The sequence below is a fragment of the Cervus elaphus genome, chromosome 21, assembly GCF_910594005.1.
Source record: "Cervus elaphus chromosome 21, mCerEla1.1, whole genome shotgun sequence".
Taxonomy (NCBI): Eukaryota; Metazoa; Chordata; class Mammalia; order Artiodactyla; family Cervidae; genus Cervus; species Cervus elaphus.
The window spans coordinates 12,524,233-12,544,880 of NC_057835.1; the positions used below are offsets into that span (position 1 = coordinate 12,524,233).

The following is a 20,648-nucleotide window of genomic DNA, read 5'->3' on the forward strand; positions in this document are numbered from 1 at the left end:
CTGGGGGCGGGGAGAGGGACGCAGGGCGGGAAAGGGCAGGTGGGCTTAGAACTAGGTAACTGGGGTTGGGTGAGGGGGCCCAAGCATTAGGAAGGGCTGAGCAAGATGGACGTGATTAAGCGGGAGTCTGGGTTTCAACAGAAAGCCTATGCAACAAGGAGGGGTCATGGGGTGCGAATCGCAGGGAGCGGGTCTCCAGGAAGCAAAGGAGGCAGCACATGGGACGTGGGATCTAAGACCCGGAGGAAGTGGGGGAGTCGCTCCTAAGGGATGTCCAGGAGTGGCGCAAGGGGACTCGGAAGAAGAAACTCTAAGATGGAGAGGGGGGCCACTCGGTCACACAGAGACACACGGAAGTCCACACGCACACGCGCGAGCGCGAACAAGCACACGCACCCACGCCCAAATGGATCCGCGGTGCACACACGCCCGCTGCACACGCCCAGGCCCCGGCCTTCCGGACGAGGAAAGGAACAGCGCTGCGGAACGGCCGCTGGGACCGCGAGAGCCGCTCCCCGCCTCGCCTCCACGCGGGCTTGCGCAACAGGCGGCGGCTCGGGCTGGCGCCCCCAGCGCGCTGCCCCAGCACGGCCAGGCGCGCCCAAGGGAGCGGGAGGAGCGCCGGGGAGGAGGGAGCCGCGAGGGGTGTGTCCCCGCGGCTAGTGGGCCCCGGGGGCGGGGGCGGGGCGAGGCGCGGGGGGCGGGGCCGCGGCGCCTATAAAATCGCCCTCCTCCCGGGCATAAACAAACCTCGTCTGGCTCCCAGCTCCGGCTCGGGAGCGCACGCCTCTGTTCGCCGCTCTCTTCGCTCCCTCTGGGCACAGCCAGCCTAGCTCCGGGTCCTTTTCGCTTTTCTCCCTCTGCCTCAGGTAAGCCCGACGCCCTCTTCCCGCCAGGAGGGGAGGGATCGATCGCCCGTGGGTGCTCCTGCCTCTTGCTGGACCACCTTTTGTGGCCAGCACCCGCCTCCTCCCCCACTCCCGGAGCTGCAAGTGCTCGGTTTCCCGGTGGCGCGAGGGCGAGCTCCAGGAGGGGTTTTGGGGGCGCGAGCACTGCTGGTGTGGGGGTGTTTGATTGGGCAGCAAGAGGGAAAAAAGGTCCGGGTTCACCTTTGCCCTAGCTGAGGAAGTGGGATCCTGAGGGTCGGGGTGGGGAGTGGAGAGCCCCAACACCTTGATCCCTGCTTCCCAAGGCCCTTCCGGCTCATGGGCGCCTCGGGGCTGAGGGCGCGCTGGACCTGGAAGGAGGCGAGACAGGAGTGTGTGTGATTGAGGGTAGAGGTGGGGTGTGTTCCTGGAGTGGGGTGTCTGGGGAAGGAAAGATTGAGCGCGCCAGTAGAAAGGAGATACCTAGGGGTGAGCGGCGCTAGGGACGAGGCTCGAGAAGGGGACGTGGGTGTGTCTGCTTCCCAGACTCTGCCCCCAACCAGTGTGTGTCTGAGGGGCGGGGGCCCATTCAGCCTGGAAGTCGGGGTGGAGCACGCTTCTGTGTGCGCGCGCGAGCGCGCGCGGGCGTGTGTGTTGAGGAAGGGTCCTAGTGTCCCAGCGCGAGCGACACGCGCGGGAGCGAGGGTTGGCGAGCGTCGCTGGGCAGGGTGCGGCCCCCGAGGTGGCCCGGGGTGGGCGCTGTGGCGGCGCGCAAGAGGTGGCCTGGACCAGCGGGGTCTTGTGGCATCTGGCCGCCCTGCGCTGGCTGGGGCTTCGAGTGGCGTCATTTTCGCCTCCGCCCACTCTCCGCAGCTTTCCTTCTCTCCCCTGCCTCCCGGCCCCGCCTCTCCTGCCCTCCCAGGAGAGGAGAACAGCTGGATTTGCTCGGCGCTTCCTGGGAGATCCGCCGCGGTCTCGGATTCAGCGTGGGCAGGGCGTGTGCACAGTGGTGGGCTCCGGGGGAAACGCGCTGTCACCGCTTGGGTCACATTAGTGGCTGAAGCTGGGATTTAGTGGCTATTTGCCTTACTCCGCTCCACCTCCCCCACTCGCCCGTCTGTCGCGTCTGCTGTCAGACATCTCTCTAGGTCTGGGGCAGCACCAACTTGTGGCTTGGACGGGGAGTTCGGGGGGAGGTGCCCGGCAGCTGGTGGGGGAGGCAAAGCTCGTGGGGGAGGGCGCGATTGTCTTGTGCCCAGACCACGCTCTTCTTCCCCAGATGTCCTGGGCACTTGAGTTTGTTGGGTTCCTTTGAGTTACTGGGAAAGATGAAAGATTCGGAAAAGAGTGCAGCCAGTGGCCAGTCAGGAGGGCTTTAGCCATCAGCCATACTTCACCTCCTAAAGAACAGAATATCTGTACACAGAGTGTGTTCTTGCCATAACAAATGCAGTCCCCAGGCAGACCTTCCAGCCCAGCTTCCTCCTGGATAGAAATGCCGGAATCTTGACTGAGTTTCACAAAGGTGAACTGAAATAAGCAGGGTACAGAGAATGCAACCCCCAGCACCTGGCTTCAGGGGGTCCCCAGCCAGGGCAGAAATGCAGACAAGGGTGCAGACCCCAGCCCTCTGTGGTGGTAACTGTTGGGGTGGCCCAGGGTGGGGGTCAGGGGAGGAGGGGACACAGGGGTAGTCAGGAAGTGATAGGATACCTTTAAAGGGACAGTGCTCTGGGGTAAGGAGCGAAGCCGGATGTCCCCAGATCTGGGACTTCATAGCTTTGTGGCACCTTAGAGTGAGAAGGAAAGTGTCGCCTGCCTCGCTTTGGCACCTGGCACCTGGCCCAGGGCCAGGCCCTTGGGAGGAGATCAGATAGACACTGAATCAATTGAACGGCCCCATTCCCCTGTGATCCCACAGGCAGTTGAATTTTTGGTGATAGCATGTGACTGCGCTTTCCAAGGAGACCTTGGAGGATCTTTTCGGGTCTCTTTTCCTGAGAAGCAAATCCAGGCTTGCTATCCGTTGGTTTAATAATTTGGAGGAATTAAAAATTCACACAAGTTCCTGGTCCAACTTCTGCCCGCTTGACAGATGGACACTGAGACCCAAAGGCGGGGAATGACTTGCCGAGGAGGGGCCAAACCTGGAGTCGGTCTGAGTCTCCTGGCTGTGATGGGAGGTGGTGAGCGGGGGCCCAGTCTTGAGAGATGGACTTTCTGCTGTCAGAAAATGAGTTGGATCCTCACTGCGTTTCTGGCGGGGAAACTTCCCAGACAGAATGTGGGTGATTGATGGGTCAGTTGATTTTCAGTCTGAATCACGAGTTCTTGAGACAGGAGCAGAATCAGCGTAGTGAGAAAGGGCTGCAGCCCTGCTGAGTGGTGGTGGCCCAGATTTGGGCTGCCCAGGCTGGACCCCAGATGTGAACAAAACCCCGCCCGCCCTCAGTGCGCTGAAATCTCCTGGCCTGAGCTGCCTCAGCATGGATGGGGAAGAAAGATCTCATTGTGTTTTTCTGATGGCCTGAAACTGCAGTTCTTCCTTGGGATCCAGAGAATCCCATCCAAAGCGTGACTCAGAAGGCCCTGTGCTTCAGAAGGGAAGCCAGGATGATGACTCAGCATCTAAGATTCTAGCAGGGAGGGGCCCTGACTCAGGCAGAGGGGGCCGGGAAGGAACAGGACCTTTCTCTCTCTCCGAATCAGCAGCTATATCCCACAGCCCCTCTCATCCTCGCAATAACTCTGCCTGCACTGTCTTGGCGCCATTGAATGGATGGGGAAACCAAGGCCAGGAATGTTTAAGGGACTTGCTTGTGGGCTATGTGACTGGAAGTGGGAGGGGCAAGCTGAGAACCCAGAGCGTCAGACCTGAAAGCCTTTGTTCTTTTTTCATGATGGCACGTTGGGGTGACTGCAAAAAGGCTTGAGTGAAAAGCGCAGAGAGGCCAGCCAGAGCTCTGGCCTCAGTTACTGCCCCGCGCCCCGCCCCCCCCCCCTTAAAATTGAGAGTAACAGATACTGTCTCACCAGGACATGTAAATATTAATTGAGTTAATCTACGGCAAGAGTTGAGAACAGTACTTGCCTGTGAGGCCACCATGAGGAAACTTACGGTCAACCATTTCCACAAATGACATTCTCAAGGCATTGTCTGGGGAGGGCCTGCAAAGGCTGGATTCATGTTTTGCTTCTTGAAGTTTTTACAGAAAGCTAGGCTTATGCAGATTGGATAAAAATATAATGGAACTTTGTCTGAAATGCAGATTTCCAGGACTGGTAGGTCTGGGATGAGCAAGGGATCTGCATTGTTTCAAAGCTTCCTGGGCCGGATTGGGCTAGAATGTACTGCCAGAGAGGAGGATATTTGCTCCAGAATGATGACTGCGGGAGAGCAAAAGAAAGACGGGGGCCACATTTCTCATATCTCCAGAATCTGGAATAAGTAGCTTTAATTTGGCTAAAGTGCCTTGTGATTTCAAGGCATCTCCTTGTTCCTTTGAGATAGGAGACATCCTTGCTATTTCTCAGATCAGAAGACTGAGGCTTGAGCAGGTCCCTTGCTTGTCCAGGATCAGGTGATGGGGCTCTGTTCCCCATGAGCCACCATGGACCATTCCCTGCAGCGTTCTCCTTTGAGGCTGCCCAGGCCCTCCTTGATCCGTCTTTGGAATCTGGACTTGGTTTCTTGGCTTCATTTCAGGCAGCCCTTCCTGACTCCCTGATCTCAGTCTGGGCCCAGCGCTGCCCTTTCTTTCTCTTTGAGTTTGGAGACAGACACAGGCAGGTTGGCCGTCTCTGCTGCGGAGCCAGCGGAGGTCAGCTCCCTGGACACTCGCTTGGCCCTTGCTGCGCCAGTCCAGGCTTGTTGGAGCAGGCTGTGCTAGAGGAGTGGGGGGCTCTGACCATGAGTGTGTGGACCCCAGTGCTCCGGGGCAGATGCCTTGTGAGAAGAAACCTGGCAAGCCTGGCAACCTGACTTGGCGCTGCCGAATAGACCTGATTACAGAGTGGATCCACACACAGATCTCTCTTCCACCCAGTCCTGATCTTCATACCGTGTATTTACTGAAGATCTGCCAACCCCTGCCCACCCGGGCTCCGTCTCCAGGCATTTCCATTCCCGAGGAGGCATTCCTCCAACTGAGGTGGTAGGAAGTGGGGACTCCTTAGCAATCTGGGGGCTTCATCTTTTGTTTTATAGATTTTTTTTCCCCTTAAACCTGTGGAAAGCTCTGTATATATAAGCGTTCTGCCCGTGTGCTGATCTGCTTAGAGAGGTGGATGGGGACCGCTTTTAAGGAAGAACAGGGCTCGATTCTGTTCCCCCATCTTTACCCCCACCTCCACCCATTGGCTTTAAGAAGGTTCTGGGCAGCCCTCTCTGAATGTGAGTGTGGGAATCATTCTAAAGAGGTAGGTAATTCTGAGGACTCTCTTAGCTGGGAACCCTCCCCTTCCTCCCCTTTTATTAATCATTGAACTTGCCTGCTTTCTCCAGAAAGCCTCCCTGACTTTCCCCTCCAGGCAGGCTGATTGGCTTGGGTGCCCTTCTTGGATCATTCTGGGTTGTGTCTGCTTACTTATCCTTTTCCCGCAGACCAGAGAGCCTGCACTTAGGAGGCAATCCGTTAATATTGGTTCAAGTAGTAGTAGTATAGCTGCTCAGTCATGTCCAGCTCTTTGTGACCCCATGGACTGAAACCCACCAAGCTCCTCTGTAGGGATTCTCCAGGCAAGAATACTGGACTGGGTGGCCATTCACTTCTCCGGGGAATCTTGCCGACCCAGAGAGCGAACTCAGGTCTCCTGCATTGCAGGCAGTTTCTCTACTGTCTGAGCCACCAGCGAAGCAATGTTGGTCCAAAGGATACCTCCATTTACTAAGGGAATAACCGTGGGCCCTCTTGTGTAGGAAAGATTGGAAGGTCATCCAGAGGGTAAGAGCAGCAAGACCAACTGGGGGAAAGATTCTGTCAGCGTGGCAATCGTCCCGTCTCAGGGACAAAGGGTTGTGTAGGCGGAATCTGCATCCACGTCCCATGCTAACCCCGGCTCCGTCTCTGTGCTTTCCACACATTATCTCACAGACTATCCAGTGCTGCTCGTGTCTGTCTTGCAGATTCACGGAAAAAGCCTCTCACCCACCCAGCATCCTCCTTTAGACTTTCGTTATCTTGCGCGTCCCCGCAGACTGTCTGGTCTTCTCTCTGCCAGACAAGTGGCTGGGCTGCCAGACCTCCACGGAGAACAGACAGGAAGGTCCTGGGTTGCGCTGCGGAGAAGGGGGTGGGGCGAGGACCACGTGCGGGCCCTCCCTCTTCCTGCTATTGTGTCCCAGATACACGACGGACCTTCTTGCTAGTTCTGTGCTCTGGCCCAAGACAGAGGAGTTGCCTTTGGTCTCTAGCCTGGCACCCAGGGAATGGATGCAGCTGAGGGGGTGGGGTGCCTTCTCTTTAGTGATTTCTCTTCTATTCTTTCAATATCAGACAGTCTGTTGGATGCTGCTGAGGTTCAGCCTCCAAGCAAAAGCACCCGGGGCTTCCTTAAGGAATTCTGATTGTCTTTTTTCATTTTATTGACTTTTGAAAGCCCTGTTTTCTACCTCCCTTCCCCTCAACTGGGGAACTTTCTGGAAGGTCCAGTGAGTCCTGCCATATTGTTTACTAGGTTGATTACATAAGGAAAACATTGAGAGTTAAGGCCACCGACTTCTTCACCCTCCTTGGAGGCTTGGGTTTCAGAAGGTCCAGAAAACATCACGAGAACCCATGGACTGCCTGGTAGCTTGATTTCAGCATCTCTTTGGCAAAGAAAGGACCAAAGGGCATGTCCATAGCATGGTGGGGGAGGCAAGGTGTACCCCAAGGCTACCTTCCTGGAGGTTAAGGCAGACGAGGCACTGTTCTCTCAAACCTTCTGGAGTTGACTGTACTCGGAGGGGATGTTATGGTGAACATCAGCAGCATCCATTGATCCCCTGCCCGCCTTTTAAATTCTGTTCTATAAAGAGCCCAGTGTGTTGGAAAAAAACACTGCTTTCATGTGGCTTGGAAACTAGGCGTGTTCTGGAGGGGACAAAATCTGGGCCAGTGGCTGACAGTCACAATCGATGCAAGCTTATCAACAGTTGTTCCTGGTTCCCTTCTCTCTCTACTTCACTGGAGGACCCCGGAGGCTGTGGTCTGCCCGCCCCCGCCCCGCACACCTGCACCCACTCCGTAGGATGGAGGCTAGGCCTTTAGGAAGTCACACGGGCCTTGGCGTTTGAGCCTCAGATTACCCACTGGTAAGCTGGGGTGATCCAGTCCACATTTTCCCAGGGACCTCCTTGAGGAACAAATAGTATAATGCAATGAACCTTTTTTTCAAAGTATTGAATATGGTGGATCCCTTCTGCATGTTGTGAGGGGAGAATGTCTACAATGTGGGCTTTGCCCACAGCCTGGGCCTCTGGTGGGCTGGGCCTCAAGGGGGCTGTGCATGGTGGCGTGAGAAGCACGTGACTCCGCCAGCTGATCCACATGGGAGAAGTCTCCCAGGAACATGGGGCCCATCCTTAGTACTTCCTGCCTGGGGCTGGGCACTCGGTACGTGTGTCTGTTTAGAGCAAGCTGGGTTCATGGTCAACTGTCCCCTTTAACATTGCTTTTTTAAAACTGTGCCATCTTGATGCTTGGTGACTTGAGGTCCATTTCTTAATCTCTCTGTGCCTCCATTTCCCCGTCGAATGGTGACGTGATGGGGTCCACCTCCTAGGGCTACTGGAAAGCTCAAAGTGGGCATGGGGTTTGGAGCCTAGGAGGCACCATGAAATTCTTGTTGCTGTCACAGTCTGTGGAGGGTGGGTGCGGCCGGGGGGCTCCCAGAGCACACCCGGGATGTTTCTGTGCTAGACGCCCCCCACCCCTGCCTTGGAGGGGCTTCAGGGGCCCAGCAGAATTTGCCAAAGAGGAAGGGCATGTGCCCCCTCCAGGTGGCTTGTTGGAGGAATGCCAGAGCTGGTGGAGGACTCCAGTCTTAGGGACGAGGAGGCCGGGAGAAGAGGGCCCTCCAGGTTCCCAGGGCAGGTGACCTGAGCAGAGCCACGCTGCAAGAGACCCTCATAGCATCCTAGGGTGCACCTCCCTCTTGTCTGCACGCAGCACCCTCCTGCCTGGGCTCCCATCCGTCCTGAGTTTTGGGGACCATGTGATGTCCATAGAGGGCTTCTCAGGTGGCTGAGCAGTAAAAAAATCCACCTGCCAATGCAGGAGACACAGGTTCGATCCCGGGTCGGGAAGATACTCTGGGGAAGGAAATGGCACCCTGCTCCGGTATTCTTGCTTGGAGAATTCCATGGACAGAGGAGCCTGGCAGGTCACAAAGAGCTGGACACAACTTAGCGACTAAACGAGAACAACAGTGTCCATAGAACACACGCCACGTATTTTGTAGATGGGAAGCCGAGGCCCAGGGAGGGGGTGAATGACTTGGGAAGAGTGTGGCTGGAGAGGGGCAGAGTTCCCACGCCCTGGCCCCTAATCAGGGTTCCTGCTGCTGCATCAGGGCTTTTGAGAATCCCAGGCTCCGTGTGTCCCCTTGCTCTCGCGGTGACCGGTTAACATCTCTCACGTGGCCTCATGGCCTGAGATGCCTCCGCCTGCTGCCTTCCCAGCCCCTGAGGTCACCTTCTTCGCTCCTCTGAGCAAACCTCAGTCTTGGCTTTGCTGGAACCCATGGAGTCCAGCTCGTTGCTGACTGGCTCCTGGGTCCGTTGAACTGGAAAGGTATTTGCCTGCCCGCCTCCCCGCCCCGGCCCCTTGGGCCTTTGTTACTCATTGACCCCAGTGGTGGCACATTGGGTCTGATTGCTGGAAACCCATGTGACACCTGCTGAACCTTTTTTCTGTGTCCCCTCCTTGCTGGGCCACTCGGGGACTAAGAATGTTTAAAATACAGACCATGTCCCCACAAATGGCCCTGGGTCTCTGAGGCAACCAGGGAAGTGCACTGACTAATGAAGCAGCTGTTTGCCCGATTCTGTGTGCCGTGGTTGCATTGACGGCCCCCCACTACTCGCCGGGAGCAGGAGTTGTTATGCCCATTTTACAGATGAGCAAACTGAGGCTCGGAGGTTAGATCACAGAGCCAATCAATGGTGATGTTCAGATATGACCCTCAGATTTTCCCCCTGCCCCCACCCCCCACCCCACTAACTCCTGGCTACCTTTCACTTCTGCAATATTGATTTTCTCAGAATTCCTTCTGGGCAGGCAGGTGGGAAAGGAAGAAGTGGTATAAACCAGTCTGGCAGCTGGCGTTGTGACCTGGAACCCTGTTGTGTGCCCTGAGTGGGGTTTTGGCAGAAGGAGGCCTGGCCCGACCTCATTTCCTGTGTGGAGTGGCTTCCCTCTGTGCTGAGACAGAGTCCACCCTAGAGGATGGCGCGGGGGGCTGGGAGTCAGACACCCGAGCTCCCACCACCATGCCCCGTGCGGCCGGGCCCCCTGCAGGACTGCCGCCTGCAGCCCTCTGCCCCCTGCAGCACTGCCTGGGCCCTCTGCGCTAGGATTTTGCAGGAGGTGATGGAGAAGGGCAGACTTGGCATCCAGTGCTTGGCCTCAAACCCAGGGAGACAGCTTGTTGAGCCCAGCGGGGCTGCAGGCTGGCTGCGGGGGGTGACCCCAGGTGTGAGCACCCTCTGAGTGGAGCCTGAAGGGGACAGGGCCGGAGGCACCAGCCTTGGCACCCAAACCAGGTCAACCTCCCGTCTACGCCTGACTTGTCACATAGTCGGGTCTCATCACGGAGCTGTGATAGGTCCTTTCTCGACTCACTCTGTGTCTGGCACATGACAACGGCTGTGCGGGAAAACTACCTCCGAGTAAACCTTCCTACAGCATGTGCTTCCTGGAGCTCAGATGGGCTCTGAGGGCTGGTCTTGCCTCGTGGGGGGCAGACGATAAGGAGAGGGAACACGAGGGGCTGCTGGGAGGTGTCTCTTGCTTCATCTAAAACATGTCAGCTTTCTTCTTAAAAACAGTTTTATATATTGAACTTCCTTATAAGGTTTCCTCTAGACCCCCAGCTTCTGAAACAAAAGTTTGCAAAGTTTATTGATGGGTGCAACAGAGACGGGGTTAAGGGCTGGCCTCAAGGGGCCTAAGTCTACAGATAGCACCCTAGCTCAGAGAGCGGGGTGCGGGGCCTGGGGGGCCCGGGGCTCAAGGTGCACCTTCTACAGCCCGTTTGGGCGGTCTTGGGAATCGCAGGCAGTGACCTGGCTGGAGGTCCTGGCTGAGCTCCCCTGTTGGGACATGTCCAGTTACAGTTAGCAGCTACAGGCTGCCCCGGGCCTGCGGGAACCGCGCCTCCTTCCCACCCCCATCCCCCAGGGCACAGGAGAACCTGGAGTGTCCTCTGCTTTATCTGGTCTCCCTGCAGACCTCAGAGCCCTGGGGTTCTCACTGGCTGCTTCTTGGTCTGGGCCCAGGGCGTTTCAGCCCCTTCACTCCTGGGGCCAGATAATTCTGCTGTGGGGCTGCCCTGTGCCCCCGTGGGGTGGTCAGCAGCCGCCCTGGCCTACATCCGCTGGATGCTAGTAGCATCTCCCAGTCGTGCCGATCAAGAATGTCTCCGGACATCGCCAGATGGGGGGACAGAATCACCCTCGTCTGGACAAAAAACTGGGATGCCCTCTCTGAGCCTCCCCAGGGCCCCAAGCACACGAGCTTCCGAAAAGGAGCAGTTCTCAAATACTGATGTTTAAGGGGGATTTACCAGTTTTCAAGCCGCTGTCTCCTGGGGTCTGGGAAGCTGAGTTGTAGGAGGAAGAGAAGGTGTGGGGTAAAGGGATGTCTCCGGGAGCATATTTGGGAAGCCAGGAAAGCTGGACCTGAACTCTTCCTGGTTCTGAGGGAAGGTGAGGGGGTGGTTGAAGGCTGATCCTCCAGTGGAATCACAGTAGAGTCATGACAGCCAAGGAGGCTTGACCACGCTGGGCTGAGCTGCAGCCTGAAAGCTTGAGCCCTTATACATGTAGACCTGTTTTCAAGGCATATCACTCCTGTGGTTTACTAAACCACATAAGAGTGAATGTAAACACAAACATGGGCCTCGTCTGGACAAACACTGTGGTGCAGTGGGAAAGAATCTGCCTGCCAACACGGGAGGCACACGAGATGTAGGTTCGATCCCTCGGTTGGGAAGATCCCCCCGGAGGAGTAAGGGGCAACCCACTCCTGTATTCTTGTCTGGAAAATTCCATGGTCAGGGGAACCTGGCAGGTGACAGTCCATGGGATTGCAGAGTCAGACGCATCTGAGTGATCAGTTGCTGTGAGGCTGCATAAAAGCCGTGCATCTGTCTGTTCATTCTGTCTGTTGTGATGCTCAGGGCTACAGGGAGGGAAGGGAATGAGCCGGGTAGGCTGCCTACCTGTCCTGGGGAGCTGGCAGGTGGGGGTGGAGGCCCAGGGGTAGCCGGAGACCCTGACTTCACCCCTGGGTTCTGAAGGGGCCCCTGTGACATGTGAAGTCCTTTTCCTCTTAGCGTTGCCAGAGCCGTGAGCTTCTGGAAGGCTCCCTGGCCTGTGTAGGCGAGGTGTCCCACGGCCAGGGTCTCGGGACCATGAACACGCTGAGCTAGCAAGGCCGGCAGACCTTGGCTTTTCATGCCGCCTGCCTCCGAGCTGGCAGCCGCCCAGGAATGCTCGCAAATATAAAACCGACTTTGTTTTCAGAATGTTCTGGAGCCTAGACTCCAGAGGCTGCATAAAGGCATTCTTGTGGGGCTGGTTATCTACTGGGGCCTCAGACCAGAGCGTCCCAGGGAATCTGCCCACAGAGCACCACGTGCTGGCATTGGGGGGCGGGTGGGTGCAGGGCGGCCCCGCTCTGTCACCCGCTGACCCCTGAGAGGTGTTTTGCAAAGAGGGTTCCTTTGGGTGCAGGGAGCTGGGTTCTCAGAGGAGCTGAAATTTGGAAGTTCAGACACTTGTGCTCTCTGTCTGGCTGTTACATCTGTGGAGCCATGGAGAGTTTGGGGTGAGGTCCCCACTCCGGAAAGTAGCAGGTTTTCACCCAGTTCCCGACACAGAAGGTCTGGGTCTGTGACCTGGTGGGGGTCCCTGGTCTCCCGTCACTTACTCCTTCACTCTGTCTTCAGCTCTGCCCGCAGCCACCTACCCTTCCTTCTGGGTTCATTGCACCTCACCCCAATACTGGGGGGCGCTTCAGTCTCTCAGCTTGACTCTTCACCCCTAAGAAGAAATGTTGATGCCTCCAGGTCCCTGATTGAGCTCCCCAGGAGGGAGTGTGCTCAGGACCTATCACCCCCAAGCCTCAGTGCCCAGGGAGGCCAGTTACGGTGGCATTTCCACTGCTGGAACTCCTGGCGTCAGAGCCTGGAGGCCCCTTCTGGCCCAGCCCGATCTCTGCCCCCACCCCTGCTTTCCTGCCCCGCTCTGGCTCAAGAAGTACTTTGTGCCTTGAAGATCCTTTTTCTTTCAAACTCTTCCCAAGTGCTCGGTCCTGTCATCTTGGCTTGAGATAGTCCCTTCTCCTCTCCACCCCCAGCAGGGAGCAGAGTACCCTGCCCAGAGATGAGCACGGGCTGTCTCTGTGGCCATCCCTCTGTTGGAGACATCCTTCTGTTGGGGATGAAGGAGAGAGCTAGTGCCATGCCTCCGCGTGGCCGGCCTCCGGCACCTTCTGTCCCCTTTTGCTTGTCAATCTGGGGCTGTCTGACTTTGGGATGTGGCAGCGACGTGGGTCTCCTTCTAAAGTCCAGAGCGAAACATCCATCCTTGGTACGGTGAGTAGGTCTGGCCTGGGTGTCAGGGCCTGGTTTTGAGTGTCATGGTGGTTTAGTGGCTAAGTTGTATCCACTTCTTGTGACCCCATGGACCTTTAGCCTTGTCAGGCTCCTCTGTCCGTGGGATTCTCCAGGCAAGAGTACTGGAGTGGGTTGCCATTTCCTTCTCCAGGTGATCTTCCTGACCCAGGGATTGAGCTTGAGTCTCCCGCATTGCAGGCGGAGTCTTTACCGACTGAGTTGTTCAAAAGCCTGTTTCCTGTACCAGGAAATAGACTTCCCTCCATCCCCAGGGACAAGACTGGGGCCGGGGGTGGAGGGCGGGAGGCAGAAACTGCTGGTCTGGGGAGTGAAGGCTCCCTCCCTGGTCTCAGGTTTGCGTCTGTCTGGAAACACCTCTCAGCCGGAATTGCTGACCCCCTGGCCTCTGTCTCTGTGCAGGCGGGTGACAGCAAGGACATGTCTCGGGAGCTGCAGGACGTGGACCTCGCCGAGGTGAAGCCTTTGGTGGAGAAAGGGGAGGTGAGTGGAGAAGCCCTGGATACGCCCCCTCCCATCCCCACTCGTACATGGACATATGTGTGTGCACAGTAGGAACACACATCCATGTACACACACGTGTGCGCACCCACGCACACACACGCACATGTCCACTGCTTCCTGGTTTCCACAGGTCACCTTATCCAGTTGCAAAAGGCCAGGAGGTTTTAGTTCAGGTCCCAGCTTGGCTCGCAAGGGCTAAGGCCCCTCGCCCACCTCTGGCCTTTCTGCATCACTGATCTTTGTAAAGACAAGGGCATTGAATGAGAGTTCCTCTAAGCACCTCCACCTCTGACATCCCGTGGTTCTAAGCCTGCCACCTGAAGCCTGTCGCCCATCGGCTCTGCCTGCCCCATAGCTGAGTGGTTAAGGGACCAGACTGCCTGGGTCCAGGTCCTGCCTGTGACACTGCTGCTCCGTGACCACTGGCGAATCCTTCAACCTCTTCATGCTCCAGGTCCCCGACTTTAAAAACCAGTGACGCTGGGACTAGCGTCATGGGGCCAGGGTGAGGATGGAGTGGGTTACCTCAGGTGGAGCCGTTAGACCCTTGTCCACCCGGAAGGGGACCAGCTATGCTCCTGTTCTCTTGTTGCTACAATTATCACCCTCTTTTTTTGGCCAAATCTCTCAAGTGAACAAGACCTTCTTGTTGGAAACAGACTCCCCTGCCATATAGCCTAGCCTGGCATGATCCGTCCTGGACTGGTTGGGGATGGATGTGAAAAGCCTTTTCATTTGCACAGTTGACACTGTATTTTTAAACTACGTTCACATCCCAGTTCTCACTGAGTTTTGTAACTGCCTGTGATGAGACACCTTTTGTAAAATGTAAAGCTTGGGTTCAAAAGTGGGGTTACCTTGAGGTGAACTAAATGCTTTCGAAAGCAATAATTAACATACACGAACCACGCCCTGCATGCCGGTTTCTGGACTAACCATACTTCATAGGTTATTTCCTGCTAAATTAAAGGATAAGGCTGTGGCTGATTAGAGACTAGGTTCTGTGATTGTTCCCATTTTACAGAAGAGGAAGCTGAGTTTCCGGTAGGTTCATTTGTCCTTCTCTGTCGGTCACATGGTTACAAAGTGCAGGGCGTGGAGCCAAACTCAGGCCAGCTGCCATTGGTAAATGGATTCACTTAATTCCTTTATGGCTCTACACGTGGCTGTTCTGTCTTAGGTCCAGTATTTCATGGACTTTTCTTTTTTTAACTTTTTATTTTGTATTAGGGTATAGCTGATTAACAATGTTGTGATAGTTTCAAGTGAACAGTGAAGGGACTGAGTCACACACACACATGTATCCATTCTCCCCCAAAGCCCCCTCCAATCCAGGCTGCCACATAACATTGAGCAGAGTTCCATGTATTACACAGGCCTTGTTGGTTATCCATTTTAAATATAGCAGTGTGTGCATGTCATGGACTTTTCTTTATGAAGGTGAGACGTATCTTTCTATTTTCCATTATATAGATAATGGAAACTCACCTTGATGGGAGGAGACTTTCCCAAGGTCATTTGGGTAGGATGAGAAGCCAGACCAGGGGAAGCTGCAGAATCCTCGATATCATTCCCATGCGAGGGGTCTGCAGACATCTTCTGTAAAGGACAAGTTGGATGGTGTCTTAGGCTTTGAGGACCCATGGTCTCTGTTGTAACTACTCAGTTTTACTGTTACAGCCTGGAAGCCGCCCTAGGCAGTATGGAAGCCAATGGGCTTACTGTGTTTTAATACAGTTTTATTTACAAAAAGAAGGTGGAGGAAGGTAGAGGCCCACAGTTTGCCAACTCGAATCCTGTTGACTATGTATGCTTCAAATCCATTTCCTCTTCTGTCTGCATCTTTGACACAGTCTTGAAAAAAAAAGCAAAAAACAAAGCAACAGAAAAACTCCCAGGTGATGCAAATACGTATCAGGATCTTTTATAAATAATTTTGTTTATTTATTTGATTTACTTTTGGCTGTGCTGTTCGTTGTTGCTGCCCGGGCTTTTCTCTAGTTGTGGTGCGGGCTTCTCTTTGCAGTGGCTTCTCTCGTTGCGGAGCAGGGGCTCTCGGGCACACGGTTTCAGTAGCTGTGGCTCCCAGGCTCTAGAGCTGAGGGGCGTGTGGGGCCCTCCCGGACCAGGGATCTAACCTGTATCACCTGCACGGGCAGGTGGGTTCTTTACCACTGAGCCAGCAGGGAAGCCCCACATTAACATATTCTTATCCCTCCCCTTTTGAAAAACCACATGAAATGGTATACCACGTTTGCTTTGTTTATTTAATCACCCGTGTTGGAGACCTTTCCAACATCAGTCCACAGGGCACTTGCTTCTGTCTTTCCAGCTTACAGTCTTCCTCACGTTTATTTGACTAGGGCCCTGTATGTGGACACCTGGGGCCACGTCACTGTTTCCAACAGAGCTGCAGGTGTTCACAGCCTCTTTGGATCCTGCATGTTCGTCATTTCATGCACGTGCAGGTCTTAGATAAATTCCCCAAGTGGCATCGCTGAGTCCAAGGGTAGATGCATGTTTACACACAGCATGTATACATTTTTGCGGCAGCCTAGTGCTGCCCTTGGAAATTTTTATTTCTGAAATAAACATCTAGGAGGTTATCAACTCCTAGTTACATGTCAGTCTGTCTCTCAGTAGATCCTGGCCTTTTCTCTCCAGGTTTAAATGGAAGTAAGCCCTGCATTTCCTTAAACTGACTCAGCAAAGTGTTTTTAATTAGGTTTGCTGTTGGGAAGTTCTTCCTGATGTCCATCCTCCATCGGGATGACCTCTGCACTCTTGTTAACATTGTGAAGATTAGGGTTGTATGAAGCAGCTTTTCTGCTCCCTCCCGTCAATACACACACACACACAAGTGTGTTGGCCACCATTTGCTTCCACTTGAATTTATCAAACTCCCTTCTGTTCTTAACCCCAGCCTCAGTAGGTTTGAAGCTATTGAGATACACACACACACACACACACACACACACACACACACACACACACACACATATTAATTGGAGAAAAATTGCTTTACAATGTTGTGTTGGCTTCTGCCATACAACAATGCAAATCAGCCATAATCATACATACATCACCTCCCTCTTGAGCCTCATGCCCACCCCCCATCCCACCCCTTACTTTAATCTCCTTCAGCAGTTGGGTGTACAGTTTTAACTCCCAGCCCCAGGCTGTTCCAAGGGGTCCCCTTCCCCTTTCCGTCACCTCTTTTTCCTTTGCTCTGCTGACCTGTCTTCTTTCCTGGTGGTTGGTGGTGGATCCAGCTGGGCTCAGCTTTCACGGGGTGTTTGAACTCCATCCTGAGCTGGGAGGAAAGGGTGCCATTGTTGGCCAATTTTAATCTAGATGGTGGGCTACCATGGAAGAAATGTAAAGACAGTGGCATGATCAAGTTTGAGCTTTAAAAGTGTAGCACATGGGTGGAGACAGAGACCAGTTTATAGAGTGTTGTGGTTAGCTTAGACCTTCAGATCTTTTTCACCAAGGCTCTAGTCAAAGAAGAATCCATCTACTGTGTCTATTTTTCAGTTGGACTGCTATTCTTTGAGATAGAAAGTCTCTTTGGAAAGAAATAGGCTCCACAGAGGACATAAGGTCTATATGATAGACTCAGGGCATGGGGAGGTCTGTGTGTTCGGACATTGCTTCTCTGCCCTGGGAAAGTGATGAAACTGACCATCTCTCTTGTCTCTCCACAGACCATCACCGGCCTCCTGCAGGAGTTTGATGTTCAGGCAAGTAGAAGATGTGGCTTCCCTTCCCCCTCGCCTCTTCTGTCTTCTCCTTTCCGCTTTCTTCCATGGGTTAGATCCGTGTTCAGACGTTAGGGCTAAGGGGAGAGATGGAAGTGGCCTCAGCCGGTTTCCTGCACTCAGCTCCTTCTCCCCAGAGAGAAGTGGGTTTGAGTTCTGACCAAGAAAGCAGGAGCCAGTTAACCTCTGTGAAGGCCGGACAGAGATCCAACAGCCCCTTTGACCCTGCAGAGCTGGGCAGAGCTGGAAGGCATGTGCAGAGGAAATGGCAAGACATTGGGTGGGCTTGGGACCCTGTGATGCGAAGGGATGGGGGAAGCAAAGGTTTGATGTTCTTGGCTCCACCTGGGAAAGTGAAGCCAGCTTCTCTGTGGTCTTCCGGCTCCCTGTCTGCTCAGGTTGGCATGGGAGCAAGAGGGGGGCTGCCTCTGGAGGTTTGTCCAGGAACAAGCTTTCAGGAGAGGGGGTTGACCTCTCTTAGCCGAGGGGTAGGTCAGAACCTCAGGGACTGTAAGTCTTGAACTCCTTATTCCAAAGCTGTCTGGGCCCCTGCACTGCGCAGGGCCCTGGGGGCAGAGCCGGAAGCCTGAGCACATCCAGGTCACGTGGGCTTCCTGGAGAAGACAGGGCCTCGTACAGGCCGTGTGCAGGCTGGCATGCTCACCTGGCACTCTGCTTGCCCATCACACGGGTACCCCAGCTTCCAGCCCATCCTGAGTCCTGGACTCCATCATACCATTCACCTCCTTCCTCCCCCCAAAGAGCTCCCTGGTCCTCCTGAATCTCGTATTTCAATGATTGGCCCGCCATCCATCAGAGGCTGTGAATCTTGGCATTGTCTTTGGAAGGAAGGGGAAAGAGGGAGTGGGGTTGGAAACACTGGCTGGTGTGAAGTCAGGGAGGTGAGTGCAAAGAGCACAGGTGAGGTGCGTGGGCCTCAGTGTTTTACGGGTCATCCTGGCTGTTCCTGCAGCCCACCCTGACCCCGGGCCCCGGGAACCCCTGGGGTATCCGAGGTGTTGGTTTCTGTTCAGCCATTTGTCCTCTGAGGCTAACACATCCCACTGTGTTATATTGCCTAGTTCAGAACACACTGATTGCACCATCATTGTGCGCCAGGCCCTGGACACTGAGGCAGACATGGCCCCTGAACTCCACAGGCACACCCCATTGAGCCCCAAGAGCACTGAACAGCCAGGTCACTGTCTTCATTCTTAGAGTTTAGGAAGCTGCGGCTCAGAGGTTAGGTGTGCCTGGTCTGTGGTTGCGCGGCTAGCACCGTGCTCTTTGCAGTTTGACCGTGAAACCTGCTTTCACAGCCTCCTGGTCGTGTCTGTGTCAGGGCCGTGAGCAGGAGGCCTGAGCAATGGTCAGCAGCCACCATGTGCCATTTGCTTCAGAAGGGGCACTGGCTTGGCTTGAAGGTGACTCCGTGAGCTAGCAGGGAAGCTCCCTGCCCGAGGGAGGGCCTTCCAGCCTGGGGCCCTCGAGCCTCCCTTGCTGTCAGCGGGTGTCCGGGGCAGGCCACAGGGACAGCTTGGGCCGGGACAGGTCGTTCCCACACTAGGTGTTTGTGGTTAAAAGCAGCTGAGTCGAGAGATACCCTCTCATCCTTCAGGAGCGTCTCTCTGACTCATCAGCCTGGGTTTACAGCATCACTGCTGTCCCAGCCTCTCGGTACCTCCACAGCGGATGCACCCAGACCAGGGCTGACATCTCCCCATTTTATGAATGAAGGAACTGAGCCACCCAGACAGTGAGAACTGCCACGGTCAGGCTGCAGCTGAGACATCGTGGCATCCTGAACAAAAGCATCTTTCCCCCCACCCTTTTTGAGTCAGGTCAATCGGATTTAATTCTAGCTGACCTTTTTAAGGTGTGTGCCCTTGAGCAAGTTACTCAGAACTTCTGAACCAGTTACCTGCCCTCTGTAACGCAACAGTAAGAACGGATGCTTTTGAGTCCTAACTGTGTGCCAGGTACTGTTCTAAGCACCCTGCCCTTATTTAATCAAGTATGTTCATTCACTCTTCATAAGAGCCCTGGTTGGGGCGGGGGGGTGGGGGCAGTTCTGCTATCGTCTTGTTACAGATGAGCAGTGCCTCCAAGTCACGCAGCCAGGGAGGGCCCCGGATTTCATGTTCCCCTCTCTCCTGGGTGTAACTCAGACTCCAGTGATGTTCATGGCTATGTTTACTGCTCAGGAAGCAGAGCCCACGCTCTCTGCAAGAACGCAGGTTACAGGCACGGATGGATGTATGGACGTGACGGTTAGACTCTGGGGTCTGGAGACCTCCTGAGCCACCAGCTCCCTCCAGCACAGGTCCCTGGGGAGTGGGAAGAAACATGATCAGATCGCCAGGCACACTTTCTCCTCTGGGGTCACTGCAGGTGGGAACATCAGTGGGGTGGTCTTGGCTGAATCTACAGCCCCTCTAGAGCTGGAAGCCGGGCCACCTGGTGGGCTCAGCCCACCTTTTGTGCAGAGGAACAGAGAGAGGGCCCTGGAATGGGTGGGGCTGCTCCCCAGGGTCTGAGACTTGAGCCAGGAGTGGAGGCTGTGAGTAACTCAGGCCCTGGGACAAAGGCTAGTCTTCCACCCCCACCATCACCCGCTGTGTCTTGTTCTCTCGTCCCACTGTGGCTCAGACTATCAGCTCCCTCCCCTTCTAGGTCATCAGAGGGTGGGGTTGCCTGAACCCATCACTTCACTGGCTGCTTCAGCACCCAGTACACAGACCTTGGTCCTCAGGGAGCACACGGTCTCATGGGACATGCTGGTCGTGCTCTTTACAGCACTGGTTTAAGAAGAGAATCAGGGCTGGGAAGTCACTTGCCTGAGGTCCCCCTGCAGTGAAAGGAAGGTGGCAGCAGACCCCGGGCCTTCTCTCTCCCGGCCTTGAGAGCCTCCTGTTCTGCATCACCTGATGAGGCTGCCTTAGTGGTGCTTCCTGTGAGCCAGGCCCTGTGCTAAGGGCTTCCCAGCCAGTATCTCACTTAATGCCTCAACAATAGCATAAGCAGAAGTGCCATTATCCCCATCACTCAGATGGGGAAGCGGAGGCTGGAGGGTGGGGCCGGGCATCACTCCCAAATCTGTCTCAGCAGAAAGGGAGCTTGTGTTCTCACTGTGTGGTTCACAGGCCGAGGTCTCTGTCTGCCCCATCCCTGGGCCAGAGCTCCGTCCACTGGTCTCTGTCTCAGGACTCTGGGCATGTGGGTGTGCTGGGGACAGTGGGAGGTAAATAGACTGTCTCCAGGCTTCCCAGGTCTAGATCATGCAGACCCTCCTTCTACAGTGGGAGAAGCTGAAGGACAGAGAGAGGGGGATCGCTTGTGCAGTGGTGTGCGGTGGGGGAGCTAACGGGGTGACATTGGATCCTCGTCTGGCCATTTCCCACCATCAGGAAAATAGGGTTGCGGGGCGGAAGGGCTGGAAAGATGCAACAGCTATGCCAGCCTTGGCCCTGGCTGTCTGGTGGACTCCGAGGGCAGTTGGGCTGGAGCGACAGTCCCAGGGGCCGGCTGATCATTCGGGGTTGGGCTGGGCGGGGCCCGGGGCAGGGAGGCGAACCTACTTTCTCTGTCAGTGAAATGTCAGCTCTTGTCCCCGGCCCTGCCTTCCACAGGAAGCGGCTCTCAGGTCTGTGGTTTTGTCTTCCTGCAGCAGCCTTGT

At 55.2% G+C, this 20,648-nt stretch overlaps 1 protein-coding gene across 1 annotated transcript in view; it reads left to right on the forward strand.

Annotated features, from left to right (window-relative positions):
- Window positions 1-718: 718 nt before the first annotated feature.
- Window positions 719-20,648, forward strand: part of NDRG1 (N-myc downstream regulated 1) — a 55,675-nt gene continuing 35,745 nt past the window's right edge. Inside the window, exons 1-3 of the mRNA XM_043879271.1 lie at window positions 719-869; window positions 13,110-13,190; window positions 16,919-16,954. Of these exons, the coding sequence (XP_043735206.1) occupies window positions 13,128-13,190; window positions 16,919-16,954 (99 nt within the window). The 5' untranslated portion in view covers window positions 719-869; window positions 13,110-13,127. The remainder of the gene's footprint in view (window positions 870-13,109; window positions 13,191-16,918; window positions 16,955-20,648) is intronic.